This window comes from Heteronotia binoei, chromosome 8 (genome assembly GCF_032191835.1).
Source record: "Heteronotia binoei isolate CCM8104 ecotype False Entrance Well chromosome 8, APGP_CSIRO_Hbin_v1, whole genome shotgun sequence".
Lineage (NCBI taxonomy): Eukaryota > Metazoa > Chordata > Lepidosauria > Squamata > Gekkonidae > Heteronotia > Heteronotia binoei.
This window is the reverse complement of record NC_083230.1, coordinates 6,044,033-6,068,234: the sequence shown is the minus strand read 5'-3', so window position 1 is coordinate 6,068,234 and position 24,202 is coordinate 6,044,033. Positions and strand designations below refer to the sequence as shown.

The following is a 24,202-nucleotide window of genomic DNA, read 5'->3' as shown; positions in this document are numbered from 1 at the left end:
ATCATGATGCAGTATGCCTGGTGTGGATTAAGGAATGGATGGCATTACTAAATAGAAAATTACTAGCATTAGAAGGTCATGGAAATGTTTTTGGATGGCATGCCTACATGTACTATGGGAAAAAGAAGATGGATGGCTTCTTAGATGGATTTCATCTATAAGAAGTAATCTGTTAAATACTTGGTCAAAATATAAAAGATATGGAGATGAGAGGAAACTGCTTTGGATTGTGCCAACAGAAGTAATAAAATTGTATTCAGATATTAAAGATGAGAAGTGGTTATCATATAAACAGCTTTTAAAAATTCAAGGAAGCAAGGTGGAATTAAAATTAGCTGAGGAAATACAGTTTAAATATAATTGGTTTCAATTGCAACAAATAAAGAGTTTGCTTGAACAGGACATTAAGAACTATGGAATAAGACAAGAGCAAACAACTGGAGAGAATGCTGTTTGGGGAAAATGAAAAGCTGATTTCAAAGACATAAACTATTATTGAAATGGTCTGAAATGGAAGATGAAGTAGTTAAATCACAAATGATAAAATGGGCGATATATATAAATAAAGAAATACAGATGGCGTCATGGGAACACTTATGGAAGAACTCTATGAAAATATCTACATGCTATAAAATTAAGGAAAATTGCTTTAAAATGTTATATAGGTGGTACATGACACCTAAGAAATTGGCAAAAATGAACAATCAGGTGTCGGATAGATGTTGAAAACATAAGAAACAAGAAGGATCTTTCTACCGTATGTGGTGGACTTGTGAAAAGGCAAAACAATTTTGGCAAAAGATTCAGCAAGAGATTTCGAAAATATTGGGATATAATATTAAGAAGGCACCAGACATCTTTTTGTGGGGATTACAAATGGAAACATTTTCAAAACAAGACAGAACGATAATTTGGTATATGCTTTCAGCTGCACGGACATCATATGCGCAGATGTGGAAACAAGACAAAATACCAGAAATGTGGGAGTGGACTTTGAAAGTTATGCATTGGAGTAAAATGGACAAGCTTACAAGAATCTTAAAAGAACAAGATTTAGAGAAGTTTAAAAATGAGTGGGGAAAGTTCCAAAAGTATGTTGAAAAACAATGGAACGTTAAAGGATATTTGGCGATTTTTGATAATGGTTAATCTCTAAAGAAACGTTATATGGGTTATAGTAAAAAAGCGAAATTATTGGAATATATCTTTTTCGTTTCTTTGTTAATGACTAAAGGACTACTATGAAGATGGATTATAATTATAACATACGTTTTTTTTTCTTTTTGAGGTTTTTTCTATGAAGTAAGGTTCTTTAATAGATAAAGTATATTACCATTTTAACAATTTAAATAAAATACACTGCCGGGGGTCACCAAAAGGGGGGAGGGATGGAGAAAATGTAATGTATATTTATTAATTTTTAATAACAAATGACAATGTGTTATTACAATATATTACAGCATAATACATTGTTTTAAACAAATAATATTGGTGAGAGGATAGCCCCCTGTGGCACTTCACATATGAGTGGGTGCCGCACGGAGGTCTACTCACCAGGCGCCACCCTCTGTCCCTGTCCCCAGAGAAAAGAGGAAAACCATTGCAATGCTACCCCCCATACTCCGGCGACGGCGAGGCAGTGGGTCAAAAGGTCATAGTCGACTGTGTCAAATGCTGCTGACAGATCAAGAAGATCAGCAGCGCCGACCAGATGTCTTCTTAGGTCATCTGTGAGGGCAACTAACACCATCTCCATCCCATGGCCCGGGCGGAAACGGGTCTAGAAGGGATCCAGGGCGGAAGTTTCATCCAGGAAAACCTGCAACTGCTACGCCACCGCTTTCTCAACTAACTTTCCCAGGAATGGTAAATTCGGAACGGTAAAAGGAAGTACTTCACCCAAAGAGTGATTAACACATGGAATTCACTGCCACAGGAGGTGATGCAGCTACAAGCATAGACAGCTTCAAAAGGGGATTGGAAAAACATGGAGCAGTGGTCTATCAGTGGCTATTAGCCACACAGTTGGAACTCTCTGTCTGGGGCAGTGATGCTCTGTATTCTTGGTGCTTCAGGGGAGGGCAATAATGGGAGGGCTTCTAGTGGCCCGGCTCCACTGATGGACCTTCCTGGTTTTTTGTCTACTGGGTGATACAGAGCGTTGGACTGGATGGGCCATTGACCTGATCCAACATGACTTCTCTTATGTTCTTCAATTCCAGTGTATCTCAGGGTAGTTAAATGTCCCTCTGAGAAAAGAACACCTATTTGTCATGGGAGAAATCAGATTGTTTCCAATTTGCAGAAACTATTGCAGATGTCCATAGTCTAGATTCACGCTTTCGTATGAGGTGGAATGTTTGGTTAAATCCCCCCCCCCTTTTTGTTGCGTATTTAATAACTCACAACAGTTCTGTGGGATGTTATCAAGTCATCCCTGTGTGAAAGTGGGAGGTGGAGCTCTTCAAAGCACTTAAGAATGCTTCCCTGGATCAGGGACTTCTGGGAAAACTTACGGGACTATTATTGTAATATCCTAATAATGGCCGATTAGTACTTTTTGTGAAGTTGCTTTATGTTTGAGATGTTTTTTTGTTTACAGAAAGACAACTCCTAGCAAAGCCTTTGTTTTCTCATTGACCAGCAGGACTATTATCCAATATTACATTATCTGGGACAAAGGAAAATCCCAATGGCAAATTAGTACTTTTTGTGAGTTTGCTTTATGTTTCAGAATTTTTTTTTTTGTTTATAGAAAGAAAACTACAAGTGGCTTTACTTTGAGGACATTGTTTTGTAATGTCTCAAAAGGAAAACATTCTACAGCTACTTCTGCCTCCTGTCAAACAAGTGACATCCAAGGAGGAATTTCATCTCAGAAACTTGTCTATTCAGAAGACTCAACAATTGTTTTTTTTTAAATAATATACAGCACCCTTGCTTCAGACTAACTTTCTACTTTGTCTGCCCAGCAGAGATCTTAGTTTAAATTGATATATATTAATTTAATACATGCACTAATATATTTTTCATTTGCACTACTATGGCATTTTAAGCACAACCACAACTGTGTACACAATGCCATGTAATCTGAGCCTTGCCTTTAGTTTTTGCTTTCTTGCATTTTTGTTGACGATGTATAATTGACTAGTTTCTAGGGATTTGATAATGTGATTAATCTTTGAAAGCTGTAATACAATTTCAAAACTACAGTTTAAACCAGGGGTGTCCAATGTGCAGCTTGAGGGCTGGATCAGGCCCCCGAAGGGCTTCTATCAGGCCCACGATCAACTCACTGTCATTTGCTTCCTTCTCTCTCTCTTGCTTCCTTCTGTGTTACAGCTTGCTTTGCCAGACTTGCTCAATCATTCAGGAGCTTCAGAGCAAAGCCTCTATTTTCTCATTGGTTGACCAGCACACGAAGCACCTTATGTGCAAAAGTTTGCAATATGCCCAGCCATTTCATGTTTTCTCCTGGGTCTTAGGCTCAAAGCATTGACCATAAGATTTCTGTAATGAATGTCAATAAATCAAAAGTAGGTTGCAACTTACAGACACACACCTGAACAGCATAGGGAAGATTGCTACAGCACACACATTGTCTCCAGATTTTATTGTAATAATTTAGAGCAAGAGGTCTTAATTATCAGAGACTGTTAAAGAAACAAAACATTGCAAGAGTGCTAATCTTTTAAACATATTTTATTTTAAGTTTTAAAAAAATATTTGTGCTTATCTGTGTCCTTTACGAAGTTTCTGTCTTTGCTAACTGGCATTACATTTTATGACACACATGGCCTGGCCCAACAAGGTCTCATTTGTGTCAGATCCATCCCTAATAACAAAATGAGTTTGACACCCCTGCTCAAGCTGCTCAGCTCTATCATTCTAAGCAATGTCATGCAACCAAATCATGCAACATTTTATTTAAATTTTTGTTTTGCTTCAAACTCAACTGCTTTGTGTAACTCTCAGCCATCTTGAGTATTAGATGGCCTTGGAAAGTACTGCCACAAGGGTTCGGCATTTGGAGGTTGTTCAAGTGTGCCTTCCATAGCACTGAACTGCTTTTCTGGACAGTGGTGTCACCATGGTGCTTGCCATCTTGTATTCCTGCCCTCACTCACCGCTCTCTATCTTGCTGCCCTTCTTAGCAGTGGCTGAATCCCAAGCGTGTGTCCAGCTGGCCTTGGTGGCATGGCCAGCCGCTTCCATCCCCTACATGCTCTCTTTTCTCCCTTGGCTCTTTCACTCTCTTTTCCTGTTCTAGGTCTCCATGCAACTTCTGTGGTGGAGGAGAAGAGCACGCAAACCTGTGTATTTTCCCCTCCTTCCCTGCTTCACAAATGGTGGAAATAGTCACCTATATATTGGTCAGTGTTCAGAGGTCCTGCTATGCACACTTACTTGAGATTAAGCCTACATTAAGTTCTTCCTCAACCTCCAGGAGCCACACAATGTGTATGAAAGAGCCGCATAATGCTCCTGAGCTGCAGTTTGGCCACCCTTGTTCTCGTTAAAGGGAATTCATCGATAGATATTTTTTTTTCTCTGTCTAATGGCCTCTTTGTTAAATCCATGGTTGTCAAGATTGTGGTATTTCTGCAGCAGCCTGGAGTGTGTGTGAGTGGAGCTGATCACCTTTATGTTCGCTTTGAGCTCTAGTTTACTTTCACCACATTTGTAATGACTATAATTTGTTAAAAGGTATCTCCAACTTGCTACGTTGCATTAACATTCTTCTCAAAGGGTTCCTTGTGCTAAACAGAGCTGGCTATGGCTCTCCCCAGGGGAGAGCATTGTTTAAGAGCTGCTTGGGTGTTTCAGCCTTTTTCATTTTTTTGTTGTTATTAGCAACTGCAAGGAACAGCTCTTCTGCTTTACTCATTCATTGAAATGTACCATGGAACATGTTGGAGAAGATGAAATATGCCTTGTGTCAGACCAGATGTACTGTGTGGAAAGGAAAGTGTATAATCAAGGAGTCCTACAAGGCCAGCTGCACAAGAAAGAAAAGACCTCCCAACCTCTTGGTCAGAAGATAGCACATTCTTGTCGGTAGGACATTTATACTTGGTAGCCTCATTTAATTTATACATTGCATCCCGATGACTTTCTCAATGCAAACAAACATGCAGTGGTCTTAGTATCACTTTGTAAGAGCAAATCTACACATTCCCAAAAACAGTGTGGAGCCACTTTGGTGTGATGTAACTCCTTCAAGATGCAGGTGGTAGATTGTATAATTGTCTTCCCTCATTTTTTTTTTTTTAAATCACAACCTCCCTACCTCCAGAAAGTTAGCATGTCAGAAGAAAGGGCCAGATTTTCTTCCTAATGGATTAGCTTTCCTCCGAAAAGAGACACTTCTTTTTTTAAAGAGAGAGATAGTTCCCCTTGTGAAGGCATGCACATCTTGTGGCTTACCCACATTATTCTTCAGAGTGCCTTGCGTGATCCTGATTCGTCTTCTTGCACATACTATCACTATAGTTTAAAATTCTTTTGTCTAAGTCAGGGGTAGTCAACCTTAATTGCATGTGTTAAGTGGTTGCACATAAGATGGTATTGCTTGGCACTGAGGGGTGGTTCTCTGCCTGAACGACTGCTTACTTGGTGCTGAAGTTAAGCCATGACTTAACAGTGTCCATTCTTTGTTCGTGCACTGGTTAATTTGTATGTGACTTAGTTATTCTGTTTAAACCAGGGGTCCCCAACGTGGCACCCGTGGACACCACAGTGCCCACCAACATGTTTCCTGACACCCACCAAGAGTTTTAGAAAGTGTGTAGGACCAGATGGGGCTCTTGCCCAATGGGGCTTCTGACTGGCCATTGAAGTTCTGATTGGCTGTGCATATTTTTTTAAAGTTGCCTTGCAGTAGTTGTAGCCATGGGGTTAGTTCTGTTCTCTTTAATCTATTCCAGTGTATTTATCAAATTTATATCCCACTACCTCTCCCCTGAATGGGACTTGAGGCAGCTAATAACATATTAAACACACCAGATAAAAAAATGCAATAAACTTTTAAAAACACAATTAGAAATCTATCATGATTAAAATCTATCAACAATCAGGCAAGGATAGGATGCATGGATTCTTAAGACACAGTGAGAGCATAATTTACCAGTTGCCTGGTGGATCTCAATCATCCAAAAGCCACCTGACAAAGAGTAGCCTTGCATGCCCTGCAGAAATTACTCTTCTTGTCCCCTGCATTGGGCCTTTGTATGGACTCTGCTTTCTGTGGTGGCCATTTTGTGCTGTACTCCACCTTTGTGGCAGCCATTTTGTGGTTGCACACACCATGCTGTGTCAGAATTCCAGAAATACATAAAGGCTCCAGAAGGCTTTAGACATCCTGGTCTAAACCGAAGATTCCCCACCCCACCCCTACCAGTTTTGAAGAGGAAAATTACTACGAGAGCTGCACTGAAATTCTGTGTTCAAATATAATTCAACAACAGGCTGTTTTTGTTGGTTGAGAGGGCAACTCCCATTTTCCCTTTGCCCTGTGTCCCTGGAGTGATGACTAAAATTGTGGGAGAATTTTTTTTTAAAAAAGCCACAGATAGCTCTCGGGCAGAGTGGATAAAAATCAGTGTTTTTTTTAAAAAAAATTAAATAAGCTTTTAAAAATTTAAATCAGATTTTTAAAATTTAAATTGGTTTTTTTAAATAAAATGCCTCTTGAGGAAAAATCTATCTAAAGATCATTTTCTATTTAATATACACATTATAGTACAAAGATTATTTGTCATGAAATAAGGATTAGTTTTTAGTTATGTATCATGAGGCTGTATATTCATGCACTATTTAATTTTTTTGGTAAATGAATTCCATTAATCCATTCACAATATCATGCTTCCCCCAAAGGTTTCTGTAAGATTGTTTTGGTGAGTTTTTCTGTCTAGAAGATACTTTAACAGATGCTTGGTTTTGCAGTTCTCAAAACTATGAATTTGCCTGCAGATATAACATGCCTTTTCTTTGCAGCAACAATGTTATAAAATAAAAATACAGAGTTAAGAAGCCTGAGTGCTACTAGTCCTCTGCAAATCGATGCACACAGAATCATCCCCATCTCTTAAGTGCTAAGTTTCAAGAAGTTCAATGAATATAAGATTGTTTGGGGTGGTCTAGGTCTTGGATGAGGAGGGAATGTTAAGGGCTAAGGAGGGAGGCGCAAGCAGTGCAAGTGGAAGTGAATACTCCAGAAATCTTGAGATCTTTATGTACGCCTCCTCACAGAAGTGTAAGTGAATACAAGAATATATATGCTATATAATGGCATTGTTTTAGTTAAATAAAACAATTTAAATGGTTATTGTTAATTATTTCTCTCCTTTTAATAAAGCACAGTAAAAAAGTTGTCCAAATATGAATGATTAGCCTATTAAACTAGAGATAGTTTACCTTGCAATGATCTTATAATTATCTATATAACTAAAACTTAACCTGAAAAAGTTATTATATTAAAATGAAACCTTCATCTGAGTTGTAAATATTAAGGCCAGCAAGAATTAGCCTTTATGTAGAAAATTATTATTTAAATAGAGTCTTACTGACTCGTGATTTAAATCAAATCTACCCTGCTCTAGAGTGCTAGCCAGCTCAACTCTCTAGTTCACAAAGCTTCAGGCAGCTTCTGCTGGTGTGAGGAAACACGGATGCTTGATTCAACAAGAAAACATGCACTTAGAAAATAGCCAGGAGCTGTATAAAATTACAATGGAAATTGTAAAGCAATTTTCATTGGAGGGAAAGGCACACTGCAGAATAAACCTGATTTTTAAAATAGTTTTCCCCAGGCTAAAAAATGTTGCTTGTTCCTGAAGATCCACAAGCTGAATGGAATTATTTAAAACTTGGTCATTTGGTATTGTATTTTTTCTGAAATTTGGCCAGATTTACATCCGCCATAAAATTTATACTCTGTGCTAATGGACACAAGTTATATAGACTATATAAAATTGAATTTTCAAATATGATAGTGATTGGATTATATATTTTCTGTTATAAGAACATCTGTTTTTGAAGTTTCTTCTTGTTGATTTCTTTCAATTCATATTGTACTTTTTTGTATTTGTTTTAGCTGTTCTTCCAAGAAAGCCAAATTTGTTCTCACTAGTTTTTTGCCAATCTTTAAATGGCTCCCAAAGTATCCTGTGAAGGAGTATTTGCTGGGAGACATTGTCTCAGGTATTAGTACTGGAGTGATGCAGCTTCCTCAAGGTTGGTGAAATTTAACTTTTACTTTTTCTTTGAACATTTTCCAGAACAACCATTTGAGAGGTCTTTCTGATAAAGGAGTTCCACCCATTTCCTTATGTGAATATGCAGAAAACATATGTAATTAGTGCAGTGTAACAGATGTTAGGACGGGGATGTCAAATTCATTTGTTATGAGGGCTGGATCTGTTATAAATTGGACTTTGTCAGGCTGGGCTATCTGTCATAAAATGTAATGCCAGGTAGCGGATATATAAACTTTATAAAAGACACAGACAAACACAGAGGTACAGCAGCTATTCCATGAAGTCCCACATTAGGAGGGGTGTGTGTTAAAACTATTATTTATCTGCAAGACTGGCGTTCCTTCAGTTTGTTGAACTCTATATTTTTACTGTGGTTGGTCCCTAACTTTTCTCCCCCCCCCCACTTAAAATATAAACTAAAAATATAAATGGTCTGAGCCTAGGATTTAGGAGAAAAACATAAAATGACTGAGCATTGCAGGCTTCTTCACCCTCCCAGGTCTACTCAGAGTGGCTCTGTTGGGCCTCAAGGGTTTTTTACAGGGTGGTTTGAGATAATAATACTGGTTTTCTTCTTCAGCACTTGTTCTGCTATTATTCCATTGGAGTCCCACGTTGGCAGAGTGTGTGTGTGAAAATTAATGCTTCTCTGCAAAAATGGAGTTCCTAGAGTTTGCAGAGCTGTATATTTTAACTGTGGTTGGTCCCAAACCTCCCCCCCCCCCTAAATTGAAAAGGTGGAGAATAGTGCAATTTTGCAGTTTTTTGAATAAAAAGCACAAGGATCACAGCAGAAGTACACCCCTCCCCCCCCCCAGTCTACCTGTGAGTAAAACCTCGGAGGCTGGAGCAGTTAGGCAGACTGGGAAGTTAGGCAGCCCCACCCTCTGCTTCCTTCTTTCAGAGGCACCCCCACCCCATGCTTTTTGCACTCAGATGCAGCCATGCCCACTTTTCTCTATGCTCAGAACAGCAAGGTGCCTCTTGGACTTTTGTAAACACAACACACAAGAGGCAGAGCAGAGCAGAGAAGAACAGCTGATCACAGCCATCAGAAAAGCCAAGCAGAGTCGCATGGGGCCGCTGACTGCACTGCCAGTCCCAACAGGCAGCATGATTTAACGGCAGTAAATCTTTAATGGGGGGATCACAAGGGGGTGTTCTACCCATGGACAGGATTAAAGGCCTGGGTGGGCCTGGCCCATCCCATGGACCATATCTTTGACATATCTATCTTAGGAGTGATTCAGATGGATATTAGCTACGATGGCACATTTCTCTCATGGGAGCTGTACCACTTTAATTTTTTTTAAATACCTTGTTCGATAGCGTCCCCATGTAAAGCTGAAAACTTCAGAGAGAAGACTTAATTCTTCTTCCCATTGGTAAATTTAACATGGACTGCTGTAGCCTCCCCTTCACATAGGAATAGGGTTGCCAACGTCCAACTGGGGGTTGAAGATCTCCTGGAATTACAACAGATCGCCAGATTACATAATTCACTTATTTATTTATTTTAAATTCCAGTTCTCCTGAGAAAATGGTATCTTTGGAAGGTGGACCGCATGGCATTATACCCTGCTGTGGTCCTTTCCCTCCCTAAACCCTACTCTCCCAGGTTCTTTCCTCAAATCTCCAGGAATTGACCCTAAGGAGCATGATCAAACTAAGGAACTTCCCATGTGAAACGGGAGTCATTTTCTGTAAGGAAGGAGCCTGTCAATAAGTGAATGTTTGAACAAGCTTTGAGACCAGTTTCTGTGAGAATTAGCTTGGTTAGTAGCCAGAGGAGTAAACTGGAATACCAAAATCCCATATTCAAATCTGTACTTGGACATACCAAGAGGCCTTGGATAGATTACAGTGATCTTATGGAATTCTGGGAGAAAGGACAGGCTACCAAATTGAATATGTTGACTTTGGTAAATACTACAGAGAAAAATATATATCTGGGCCTGAGTCCTGGTTCTTACTGGGGTAGCAAACTTGTGTCTGGGGTATACCACTTCTTACTGTTGGAGAGACAGACACAATTAAATTTCCCCCCATTAAAAGAAAAACAACTCTCCACATAGAACTAGTTTGTAGAAGATGAATTCCAACCTGCTCTTTCCCTGAAATTCCAGGTCTCTTTTTGTAAGAATCTGTTCCTTCATTCCCACAAGTCCCAGCTTTCAGTCTGAAGTATTTCAGATCCGTATTTACCACCTCAGTGAAAAATTGACTTAAGACTAACCATTTGTGGACTGTGGAGCAGGGAGTGTGTTTGTGTTTAGCCATATTTCCTTTCACTGACCACTTTATGAAGTGTTGCTCGAGCAGTTTGTCTTGGGTGGGAGCAGGGTTGAGTGCAGTAGCCCTGCTTGCATGCATTTCCCACAGTATGCCATATAGCTTAGAGTTTGTACAGGTACGTGGTCTGTGGGCGTGTTGTGATAAAGCATGCATTAGTGAGACGGGATCACCATGCTCCTGTGATTCTGCTTCTCCTCTGTGAGCATTTCCCTGTATTTATGGAGCTGTTGTATTCAACCCATTCCAACCTTTCCAGCTGTGGTGGAGAATTTAGCTTTTGTGTTGAATCTCCACCATATATCGGATCTGTGAAGAGTCTTCATGTAGAAGACTCCAAGTCCACCTGTCCTTACTATCCAGCAATTGATCCCAAACATCAGGGTCTTACTTATTTCATTTCTCGTAAACAAGCAACAGTTTGAGTGAGCAAAGACAACAGTATGAATTCAGCTGCAGAATTAAAATGTCACTTCTTGCCATTCAGTCTGCCGATCCTGTGAGAAATCTGGAGGAGCCAGTTGTGAGGAGACTTGCCAGGGTACAATAAAACATATTGTAGGGATCAGCAAGTTGGAGGCCCCTGAGCCAAGTCTGACCCCATAAAATCATGGAGTTGAAAGGGACTTCCAGGGTCATCTAGTCCTACCCTCTGCACAATGCAGGAAATCCACAAATACCTCCCTTCAAACTTACCCAATAACCCCTGCAGGCTCCATGCCCAGAAGATGTCAACAAAATCTCCAGGTTCTCTGGCCTGGAGGAAAATGGCTGCCTGACCCCAAAGTGGCAATCAACATTCCTCTGGACATGTAAGAAAGGGCCATGAGAACGAAGCCCTGATGCAGCCCTTCATGGCCTCCTTCCCATGACCTGCCTCAGTTCATAGAATCAGCAATGCTGTCAGATGGCCAACTAGCCTCTGTTTAGAAACCTCTAAAGATCACTACCCCACAAGGAAGCCTGTTCCACTGAGGAACCACTCTAACCATCAGAAAATTCTTCCTAATGTTTAGCCAAAAACTCTTCTGATTTAATTCCAATCCATTTGTGCTGGTCTGACCTTCCGGGACAACAGAAAACAGCTCCACACCAGCCTCTGTATGACAGCCCTTCAAGTACTTGAAGATGGTGATCATAGCACCTTTCGGTCATCTCCTTTCCAGGCTAAACATACCCAGCTTTGTCAACCTTTCCTCATAGGACTTGGGCTCCAGGCCTCTCATCATCTTTGTTGCTCTCCCCTGGGCACATTCAGATACCAGTTTTATCCCTCTCTTCAGTCCCCACCTAGAACCAAGAGAAATAAGTGGAAGCGGCAGATGGGTTTCCAGAATGAGGGGTGATGGTCTGGGACTCCCAATATCTTCTTGCCCAATGAGCATCCTGCACTCTTATTTATTTATTTATTTATTTAATTTATTTATTTATTCCGGGATTTATATCCCGCCCTTCCCACGAGTGGCTCAGGGCGGCTTACAACAAACAATAAAACAGTAAAATCGGAATAAGATAGTTACATTTAAATCAAACATTTAAAAACCTAAAAACCTTAAAAACCTTAAAACTAGTATTAACTATACGGTAATCACAGATATCTAGAGAGCTACATTAGTCCAGTCAGGCGTAAGCTAACCGGAAGAGGGTCGTCTTACAGGCCCTGTGGAACTGAGTAAGATCCCGCAGGGCCCTCACCTCTTCCGGTAGCTGGCTCCACCACATAGGGGCCATTGTAGAAAAGGCCCTGTCTCGAGTTGTCTTGAGACGCACTTCCTTGGGCCTGGGGATATTAAGGAGATTTTGGGTGCCAGACCTCAGTACTCTCTGGGGAACGTGTGGGGAGAGACGGTCCCTCAGGTAGGCAGGTCCCAGGCCATATAGGGCTTTAAAGGTAATGACCAGCACCTTGTACCGGACCCGGTATGTTATTGGAAGCCAGTGCAGAGCCCGAAGACCCGGCCGAATGTGTCCCCATCTTGGGAGGCCCAATAACAGCCGGGCCGCGGCATTCTGCACCAGCTGCAATTTCCGGGTCCGGCACAGGGGCAGCCCCATGTAGAGGGCATTGCAGTAATCCAACCTCGAGGTGACCGTAGCGTGGATCACTGTTGCTAGGTCGTCGGGGTCCAGGAAGGGGGCCAACTGCCTTGCCCGTCTAAGATGAAAAAACGCGGACTTGGCAGTGGCCGCTATCTGAGCCTCCATCTTTAGGGACGGCTCCAATAGCACCCCCAGGCTTTTGACCCTGTCCGCCGGCCTCAGCGGTACACCGTCAAAAGTTGGCAGGGGGATTTCCCCCTCCGGCCCCCGACGGCCCAAACAAAGGACCTCTGTCTTCGCAGGATTCAGTGTCAGTCCACTCAGTCTGAGCCACTCAGCCACGGCCTCTAATGCCTGATCTAGGTTCTCTGGGGCGCAGACCGGTCGGCCGTCCATAAGTAGATAGAGCTGGGTGTCATCAGCATACTGGTGGCACCCCAGCCCGTACCTCCGGGCAATCTGGGCAAGAGGTCGCATATAGATATTAAACAGCATCGGGGAGAGAACCGCTCCCTGGGGCACCCCACAATTAAGTGAACGCCTCTGGGATAGCTCCCCCCCAATCGCGACCCTTTGTCCCCGACCTTCAAGGAAAGAGGAAAGCCACTGCAAGGCTAGCCCCTGGATCCCCGCGTCAGCGAGGCGGCAAGTCAGCAACTGATGGTCGACCGTATCGAACGCCGCCGATAGGTCCAACAACATCAGTACCGCCGAGCCACCCCGATCCAGATGCCTTTGGAGGTCATCCACCAGGGCAACCAACACCGTCTCCATCCCATGACCCGGGCGAAAGCCGGACTGAAGTGGGTCAAGGACGGAAGCGTCCTCCAGGAAAGTCTGCAACTGCCTCGCCACTGCCCTCTCAATAAGTTTGCCCAAGAAGGGCAAGTTTGAGACCGGCCTATAGTGTGCCAATTGGGCCGGGTCTAGAGATGGTTTTTTTAGGAGGTGGCGGACCACAGCCTCTTTAAGTGGCGCTGGGAAAAGCCCTTCCATTAGGGATCTGTTTATGATATCCCGTATAGGATATCTGAGATCCCCCTGGCAAGATTTAATAAGCCAGGAAGGGCATGGGTCCAGTTTACAAGTTGTTGGGCAGGCAGATGAGAGGATCCTGTCGACTTCCTCCAGGCTGAGGGGGCTGAAACAGTCCAGGGTATAATCCGAAGACGTGCTTGGGGCCTCGGTTGTGTTAACTGTCTCAAAGTTGACGGGGAGGTCGAGACGGAGTGATGTGATCTTGTCCGCAAAGTAGTTCGCAAAAGCCTCACAGCCTATTTCCAATTCACTAGAATTTGGTCTGCCCTGGGGCAGAGTAGTCAAATCTCGAATTACTTCAAACAATTGTGCCGGGCGCGAAGTTGCGGACGCAATCTTAGCCACAAAGTATGTCTTCTTTGCGGATTTGATTGCTATCTCATAGGTCTTCAAACTATCTCTATAAGATGTTCGGGTCACTTCGTCTCGAGTACGCCACCATAGCCTCTCTAGTCGTCTGAGGTCCCGCTTCAATTGCCGCAATTCCTGGTTAAACCAGGGAGACGGTTTGAGGCGGGGGCGCAGAGGACGCCTAGGCGCGATCTCCTCGATAGCCCCGGAGAGTCCATCGTTCCAGGACTCAACCAGAGCCTCCAGGGAATCGCCTGTGGGCCAGGTATCCCGCAGAGCCGTCAGGAACCGTTCCAGGTCCATCAGGCTCCGCGGGCAAGCCAAAATATGCTCTCCGCCTAAACGGGTTTGGGGTGGCATATCCACACGAGCCTTGAGGGCAAAGTGATCCGACCATGGCACTGCTTCCATTGCAATGTCGTTCACTTGTACTCCCGCCGCAAAGACCAGGTCTAACATGTGTCCCGCCTGATGAGTGGGCGTTGTAACAACCTGGGAGAGTCCTAGTGTCGCCATGGATGACACCAGATCCATCGTCTGGCTGGAGGCCGCGTCGTCGGCATGGACATTGAAGTCGCCCAAGACCAGAAGCCCTGGGTACTCCAACGCCCAGCCCGCCGCGGCCTCCACCAGGGATGGCAAGGCAACGGCTGGTGCGTTAGGCGGTCGGTACACCAGCCAAATCGCCAACCCCTCCCCAACGTCCCACATCAGGCCGGCACATTCAATGCCCGGAATCTCCGGGGTCGGGAGAGCCCTAAAGGAGTAAGCCTCTCGTATGAGTAGTGCCACTCCTCCCCCCCGCCCGCTAGTCCGGGACTGGTGGAAGACCGAGTAACCTGGGGGGGTCATCTGGGCGAGAGCCACGGTCTCCCCATCTCGCACCCAGGTCTCGGTCACGCAAGCCAGGTCCGCATCTTGCTCCAGTAAAAAGTCCCGGAGGACGCCGGTCTTGTTATTAATGGACCTGGCATTGCATAACACCAGTGTCGGAGGCGAGTAGATTCGTCTGGTCCCACTACCTGTCACCGTCGGGATGAGACGCAGGCTGGAAGGAGGTCGAGCACTCTCATGTCTCAGCCTCCTTCGCTTATAAAACTGCCTGCTCCCACCGCCATACTTTCCCCTCCCCAGGAGTACTGGAATTGCTGATTAGGGAGGTTTCAGAAGAACAGTCTGCATTTGTTTTGGAGCTAAGCACATTATCATTAAGTTTATTTCGATTTGAGATCAGAATTCAGTATCAAAGTTGTAGGCAAACATTTACATTGGTTCCATATCTTAAGTACACTAGATTTACTAAGCATAAAATGCAATATTGGGTTAAAATATTAAGACTGGAGCATACACTTCTGTCTAATTAAATGCCTGTGCACAAAATCTGGCTACTTTAAGGGTCATTTCACTGCAGCAATTTCTAAGGAGAGAAATGTAAAACTTATTGGTTCTACCTGGGAAATTGGATAAGATTATATTTTGAATATTCTAGCAAAATCAACAGTATAATAAAACATGTTGGATTGTCTACGATATCTGAATGTCATGGGTAGAGAATTTCTCAGACTGAATTTGAGCAAATCTCCCTTCAAGAATGGAAGGGCATTCAGTTGGGCAAAGGTGAAGGCTCTGATATGGAGGGTATTCCAGCATATAGAGGTAAGAATAAGAAGAGATTGGATTTAAACTCCACCTTTCACTTGGCGTCTCAGAGCAGCTTTACAATATCCTTTCCCTTCCCCTGCCTACAACAGACAGGTAGGTGGGGCTGAGAGCCCTGACAGAAACTGCTCTTGAGCAGAACACCTTCTAACAGAGTTATGACTGACCCAAGGTCACTCCAACAGTTTCATGTGGAGGACTGTGGAATTAAACCCAGTTCTCCCAGATAATAGTTCAGGCATTTAACCACTACACCAAACTGCCTTCATGGTTGGGGCGAAGCTTTTTTTTAAGAGCCAGTTTGGTGTAGTCGTTAAGTGTGTGGACTCTTATCTGGGAGAACCGGGTTTGATTCCCCATTCCTCCACTTGCACCTGCTTGCATGGCCTTGGGTCAGCCATAGCTCTGGCAGAGGTTGTCCTTGAAAGGGCAGCTGCTGTGAGAGCCCTCTCCAGCCCCACCCACCTCACAGGGTGTCTGTTGTGGGCGAGGAAGGTAAAGGAGATTGTGAGCCGCTCTGAGACTCTTTGGAGTGGAGGGCGGGATATAAATCCAATTTCTTCTTCTTTAATTCAAAACGTTTTATTGAAAAATAAATTACATACAGCATTAGAAATATATAAAACTGTAATGTACAGGATTTTGAGGTAAAATATTTTCCTTTGTAAGGGAAGTCATGACTGGAAACCAAAGTACCACCACTTTTTTCTCATAAGCCTGAGGAGAAGACTGTGAAGAAGAATATGCCAATTTTGTTAAAATAAAATAATCTCATATTTTGTTCTTCTAATTCTTCAAAGATGGGGGCGAAGTTTTGGTTGCAATTCCCAGCTGTCCAATTGAAGGAAGAGATCCCATAACCTTTGCGGGATTATAGTTTTAGCTCCTTGAGAGCCAAGATGCAAGAGAGCTCTGCTGGAAAAACTTAAACATTGATGTTTCACCTCTGTTGCTTCTAAGCATCTTGAATGAAAACTATCTACCAAAATTAAGGAAATTAATGTAGAAGGGTAAAGATTTAGCTTCAGCGAAACCTATGATTTTAGGGTTACCAAGCTTGCTTCTAGTCTTGGCATTGGATACACACCAAGGTACTCCAAATAAGGATCTTAAAAATTTAGACTACGGTAAACAGCATCCAGTTTTTGGTAATCCATATGTAAACAGACTAAACAAGTTTCAAGAATGCTTCTTATTTCTCCTCTCCCTAATTCTTTTTTCCTAGGGTTGGCTTATGCATTGCTGGCTGCTCTGCCCCCCGTTTTTGGTCTGTATTCTTCATTTTATCCAGTATTTCTGTATACCTTTTTTGGAACCTCCAGACATATATCCATAGGTAACACTTATTAATGTATAAAATTGTATTTTCTCTCACATGCTTTAAATAGAAAAGGAAATATGTATTCCCTTCTGTTAACTCTCTTACAGGAACCTTTGCCGTCATCAGTCTGATGATTGGTGGAGTTGCTGTCAGAGAAGCTCCTGATGAAATGTTTGACATTACTGACACCAACTCAACCAACACCACATATCCTGAAAGCTTCAGAATCAGAGACAGCATGAGGATTAAGGTTGCTGTTGCGGTAACATTGCTCTCGGGCATCATGCAGGTAATGTGCTTATGTCTTGGTCCAGAAGCATATTCATATGTTGTTGTAAGAAACCTCCTCTCCTGGAGAGGAGCCATGGCTCAATGGTAGAACATCTGCTTGGCATACAGACGGTCCCAGGTTCAGTACCTGGTATCTCCAGTTAAAAGGATCAAGTAGTAGTGTTTTGCAGCGAGCCCCACATAAATGGTTATCTACCTACCAGATGGAAATCATGGTTATGTGCTCGTTGCATAGAACTTTTGGCTCTCAAGGAGCAGGTTCATTCCCTTGAGGCTATGGTTGCGGACCTGGAGAAGTTGAGGCAGAGAGAAAGCTTTAGGGAAGAGACCTTCAGGGAATTATGAGTCCCTGAGGAATACATGTCAGCACCATTGACATTAAAAATGTAGTCATGTAGTCCTGGAGGGAAAATTTTTGGTTATTAGGCAGAAAGGTAAAAGCCAGGCGCTGCATTATTTTGCTGTGCCTCATTTACCTTGCTAAATATACAACACTATTTGTAGTAGGTATCTCAGAAACATGGTGGAATGGGAGAATCTATAGGATACAGTTTTTTTGGTATAAATTCTGTAGGAAGGACAAGTAGGAAGTGTTGGTTGAACGTGTTGTGTTGTACATGAAAGAGGGCATAGAATCCAATAAGTTAGAAAACATCAGAGGAATTAAATCCCCAGCAGAAGCAATTTGGGTGAAAACGCTCGGTACTAAGGGTTACTTAAAAATGGGGGTGTACTATTACTCACCTGATCAAATCCTTGAGGCTGATCTTGAGATAGAGAAGGAAATAAGGGAGGTAACTAAAGCAGATGTTATACTGGGAGACTTCAACTGTCCTCACATTGACTGGGTAAACCTGGGCTTGAGACATGCTGTAGAAATGAGATTCCTAGAAATCATAAATGACTGTGCACTGAAACAGTTGGTCACAGAGCCAACCAGAGCGGTAATGATCTAAGACTTGATTCTGAGTGGGTCTCAAGATCTAGTGAGAGATGTAGAGATTGTTACACCAATTGGGAACAGTGACCACAATGCTACTAAATTCAGCATTCATGTCAATAGAAAGTTACCCCTTAAAGTACAAAAGGGCAGGGCTTTTTTTGAACAGGAATGCAGTTCTGGCTGGCTGGCTATCAGGGTGTGTGACCTAATATGCAAATGAGTTCCTGTTGGGCTTTTTCTACCCCAAAGCCCTGTGTGAAACAATGGTGATGTCAGGGGTATGGCCTAATATGCAAATGAGTTCCTACTGGGCTTTTCCTACAAAAAAAAAGCGCTGCAAGAGTTTAACATTTGATTTCAAAAGAGGGAACTTTACAAAAAAGAGAATAGTTAGAAGGAAGCTGAAATGGAAACACAAGAGAGTCATATCCCTAGAGGCTGTTTGGAAGCTATTTAAAACTATATTAATTGAAGCCCAAATAGAATGCATTCCACAGATTAGGAAAGGCACTGCCATCTAAAAGAATGCCTGCATGGTTATCAGTGCAAATCAATAAAACTAAAGAGGCACCTTCCGTATGAGGAATGGCCAAAAAATCTCTGACTGTTCAGTTTAGAAAAGAGATGACTAAGGAGGGGACATGATAGAGGTTTATAAAATTATGCGTGGGGTGAAGAGAGTGGGCAAAGAGAATTTTTTTCTCCTCCCCAACTAGTAGAACTTGAGGGCATCTAAGGAAGCTGATGGTCAGTAGATTCAGGACAGACAAAGAAAATATTTCTTTACACAGTGAGGGATTAAAATGTGGAATTTGCTGCCAGAAGATATAGTGATGACTACAGGAATAGACAGCTTTAAAAAAGGATTAGATAGATTCATACAGGATAGGTCTATCAGTGGCCACTAACCATGGTAACTGAGGTGAACCTCAATTGCTCAGTTTGCTTTATTACGGTCCATGACTAAATACACAGTACAATGCAGACCAACAACACCCCCAGAAAAATGGTAAAACTCTAGACGGACCTAAAAAGGTAAAACATATTATATAAAAATACAGATAAAAATTAAAAGATGACTTCCTGTTTGGCTGGAAGACAGTCTGCAGCTCCCTAACAGAGGGGGATTTTATTGTCACTGTTCAGGGTATTAAAGACCCCTGATAAGGTCTATGCTCATTAACCCTAGGCAAGGGTTAACCCAAGACGACTTATCTTCCTTTAATGCTGTTGATATCGAACTGGAGCAGTCAGAGAGCTGACTCCTTCATTTCTTGATGTCCGGCAATGGAATGTCAACCATCGTCTGCAGTGACTCTAAAGTGACTTCGGTCACTTAAGGCTGTCGGAATCCAAGCACGCTAGAAGGACTGATTTTAATTGCAAGAAAATAGCAGCCGGGGGAGTTGAGAACATCTAAAAGGTAGACTCATCATTCTTATCTTCACTCTGAGAGACTTTGAATATAGTTTAAACACTGAGTGGATTAATAACAGACGAAGGCAAAGCATAATTGAATGAAAAAAAAACTTTTACCTTGTTAAGCTGAGCTCTGTGGCTTTGGATGTGAACAACAGCAAAAAAAAAAAAAAACCTTTCAAGATAAGAGTGAAAGTTGGCAATGGGAGGTTGGTGACGCAGAAGAAAGAAAAGAGAGTTGCCGTGTATATATGCCCATAAACTGCAGAACCTAGAATGAACTGAGCTGAGTGGGGGCACAGCAGGAAAAGAATTCAGCTTGGGAAAACTGAACGCCGTAAAAACAATTGCCTTCAAAGATATTTTGGAGAAAGGACATATTGTTGTGAATTTTTGTGGTTGCGGTTTCTTCATGCAGCTCAAAAAACTGCGAGACTAGACACGAGATCAGTCTAAGCTGTGACAGGAAGTGAAACTAAAAGGGGCTGGACAATAAATCAGAGCCTATAAGGACAACAAGAGCTGTGACATCCGACCTTTGAACTAGGAAGGAATTGAGTCCAAGACTCAGATCAAGAAAGACGAAGAGAGACCTCTCTAGGCTGGAACTGTACCATAGAGAAATAACGATTGCCATTTTAAAAGGGAGAAAAACTGTCAAAATTGTTAAAATTCAATATCTTTGCTCAGGAAGAAGGGAGAAAAACGAAACTAGTCTCATCTGAAAGAACTGGCTCTAAGCTATTGGATTGGATGCTAAATTTTATGTGGGGATTTTTTTAAGGTTTGGTGATTTTTTATATGTCAGTAGAAAGAACAACACGTGCAAGAGCCCAATCATTTGACAAGATGCAGGCTCAATTTGACGCTCTGGAGGCAAAAATGTTAAAAGCTATGGACAAATTGCATTTGGCAATAAAAAAAGATATTAAAAAAGAAGTTGGAGACCTTAAGAAGGAGATAGAGAATTTTAAGGAAGAGACTCAAAATAAAGTGAAAGAGGTAGAGATGAAAGTGGATACACAGGCCTCTGCCTTGCTAAAAATTCAAGAAAAGGTCATAATACACGACTGTAAGTTGCTGGAGTCACAAGTGCGTCTAAGAGGGGTACCTGAAAAAGAAGACACAGACTTAAAAGGCTATATGGTGGATATCATCACTGAGTACATAGAAGAAGACCCTGACAGATTTAAGAGTATGTTGGAGGGTGCCTACAGAGTCAACTCAGTTTATGCGAAAAATAAAGGTCTGCCAAGAGACATCGTCATAAGATTAAGATCAAAAGAAGTGGCAGAGAAAATTTTGAGGAAAGGGTACCAAAAAGCCTGGGCAATAGAAGGGAGCAGAGTTAAAATAATGAAAGAGCTACCAAGAGAAGTGATCAGCGATAGGAAAAAGTACAAGAAGCTAACCGATCAGTTGCGTGCAGAGGGCACAAGATATAGATGGATAATACCAGAGGGTCTTGGATTTGAACAAAATGGCAAAAGGATTACAATAAGAAGCGAACAAGAGATGCATAGCTTTTTTGAAGAAAATAAAGAACCAACATCATAATGGAGTACAAATTACTATCTTGGAATATAAATGGACTAAATTCACCACAGAAAAGAAGGAGAACATTTCATTGGATTAAAAAGCAAAAATGCAATATAATTTGTTTACAGGAAGTTCATATACAACGCAAGGACAGTAAATTTTTGTGGAATAGAAATTTGGGGTTGGAATTTTTTTCACTAGCAGAGCAAAAGAAAAGAGGGGTGGTTTTTTACATTAAAGAACAACTTGACCCAAAATTAATCTTTAAAGACAAAGAAGGAAGATACATTGCTGTTGAGGTGACGATAGAGGCGAAAAAAACGTTACTACTAGGACTCTATGCACCCAATGGAGCGAAAGACAAATTCTTTAAAGACATAAATAGACAAATGGACGAAGAGACTTATGACCAGGTATTGATGATGGGCGATTTTAATGGGACAATACAAAATAACCTTGACAGATCAAGTCCAAAGAAGAATGATAAAGAAGGGAAGCTGCCCAATTCTTTCTTTGAGTTGATTAAACAGGAAAATCTAGAAGACATTTGGAGAAAGTTCAACCCTGAGGTAAGAGACTATACATTTTTCTCAGCAAGGCATAATTCTTTTTCCAGAATTGACATGTTGTGGGGTTCCCAAGGCTTGGGCCTCATAACAAAAAAAAATTGAGATTCTTCCAAAGGTTTGGGCGGACCATAATCCAATATGCTGGTCAACAAAATTGCAAAGAAAATCAAGAAGATGGAGAATTAATGAGGATTTACTACAAAATAAAGACACTGTATCATTCTTAGAAAAGGAGACTGCAGCATTCTTCCAAATAAATGAAACGGATGATATGGAATATCCAACAGTATGGGACACTTATAAAGCAGTAATGAGGGGTATATTAATTACATTGAATAATAAAGACAAAAGAGCAAGAGAAGAAAGGCTGTCAGCACTGCAAAATGAAATAGATAAAAAAGAAAAGGACTTAAAAAAAAGACCAGGGAAGAAAAAATTAATAAAAGAAATTACGATATTACAATCCCAAGTTAAACATTTGCTGAATAAAGAATTAGAATGGAATTTAAAAAATTTGAAACAGAAATCGTTTGAAAGTGCAAACAAACCTGGTAAATACCTGGCCTGGCAATTAAAAAAAAGGAAAGAAAATAAGACTATAAATAAAATCATGGCAAATGGGAAAACAGTAGTGGATCAAGAAGGAATTAAAAGAGAATTCTTTAAATACTATGCAAATTTATTCAAGGGTGTGAATGTAAGTAAAGAAAAAGTGGAAGAGTATCTACGAAACATTCAGGTGGCACCTTTGACGGAACATATGAAAAAGATATTAAATGACCCAATAGAGAAAATTGAAATAGAAGCAGCAATAAAAGCAATGCAAGAGGGTAAAGCTCCAGGGCCAGATGGATTCACGTCAAAATTTTACAAATCTCTCAAGGATGAATTAACACCCAAACTGTTGAAGTTGTTAAACACGATAAGAGAAGAAGGGAAAATCCCAAAGACCTGGAGGGAAGCTGTAGTCTCTCTGATTCCTAAGGAAGATAAAGATAGCACAAACGTAAAAAATTATAGACCAATCTCATTGTTGAATAATGACTATAAGATCTATACAAGAATTTTAGCAGAGCGACTGAAACAATACCTGACCAACTTTATAAACAAAGACCAAGCGGGATTTCTTCCTAAAAGACAAATAAGGGACAATGTAAGAGCTGTTATTAATGTTGTGGAATACTATGAAAAGCACCCGGAAAAAGAAGTGGCCTTATTTTTTGTTGACGCAGAGAAAGCCTTCGACAACTTAAATTGGGACTTTATGTTTGCGGTAATGGAAAAAATTAATTTAGGGGAACAATTTATAAAAATGACAAGAGCAATATATACAGATCAGCATGCAAAATTGTGTATAAATGCAGACCTTACCAAAGAATTGAAAGTGAGTAAAGGAACAAGGCAAGGATGCCCGCTATCACCATTGTTGTTTATAATGACTCTTGAAATTTTGTTACAACAAATTCAAAAAGATGAAAAAATAGAAGGTCTAAAAATTAGAAGATTCTCTTATAAATATAAAGCTTTTGCAGATGATATAGTGTTCATAATGGAGAATCCGGTTCAAGTGTCACCACTGCTGTTAGCTAAGATAAAAGAATACGGAGAACTAGCAGGATTATACATAAATAAGGAGAAATCGAAATTCCTCTGTAAAAACATGCAACCAAATAAAACAAACGAACTACAAAAGGTGACAGGTTGTGAAGTCACAACCAAAGTTAGGTACCTTGGAATAGAGATAACAATGAAGAACATTGATTTATACAAAAACAATTATGAAAAACTGTGGTGTAAGATGGACAAAGATTTGATGAAATGGAATAAACTCAACTTGTCCTTACTGGGCAGGATAGCTGCAATCAAAATGAATATTTTGCCAAGGATAATGTATTTGTTTCAAACCATCCCGATTGTAAAAGAAGCAAAACAATTCAACAAATGGCAAAAGAAAATCTCTGATTTCATTTGGGCCGGAAAGAAACCAAGGATAAAGATGAAGATCTTAACGGATGCCAAAGAGAGAGGAGGTTTTCAACTTCCCGATCTAAGACTATACCACGATGCAGTTTGTTTGACATGGATAAAAGATTGGATAATGCTGTTAGATAAAAAACCTTTGTGGTTAGAAGCTCACGGAAATAGATTCGGCTGGCATGCATACATGTACTATGGGAAGAATAAAATGGATGGTTTTTTCTCTCACCACTATGTCAGAAATACATTACTAAATACTTGGATAAAATACAAGAAATACGGGGACGAGAGAAAACCATTATGGATAGTGCCAGCAGAAGTAATAAAAATAACAGCTGATTCTGAAGAAAAAAGAGAAATGTCATATAACCAACTGCTTAAGATTCAAGGAGACAAAATTGAATTAAAAACCTCAGAAGAGCTAAATAACAATTATGATTGGTTTCAAATACAACAAATTAAAAGTTTGATGGAAAATGACATAAAATCAGAGGGGATTAGACGA

The 24,202-nt window shown here is 41.3% G+C and overlaps 1 protein-coding gene across 2 annotated transcripts in view; it reads left to right on the top strand.

Annotated features, from left to right (window-relative positions):
* The first annotated feature begins 4,858 nt into the window (after positions 1 to 4,858).
* Positions 4,859 to 24,202, top strand: part of SLC26A5 (solute carrier family 26 member 5) — a 60,784-nt gene continuing 41,440 nt past the window's right edge. For both annotated transcript variants that reach the window (XM_060244697.1, XM_060244696.1), the window contains exons 1-4: positions 4,859 to 5,058; positions 8,096 to 8,235; positions 16,864 to 16,974; positions 17,067 to 17,248. In XM_060244697.1, coding sequence (XP_060100680.1) covers positions 4,904 to 5,058; positions 8,096 to 8,235; positions 16,864 to 16,974; positions 17,067 to 17,248 — 588 coding nt within the window. In that variant the 5' untranslated portion in view covers positions 4,859 to 4,903. The remainder of the gene's footprint in view (positions 5,059 to 8,095; positions 8,236 to 16,863; positions 16,975 to 17,066; positions 17,249 to 24,202) is intronic.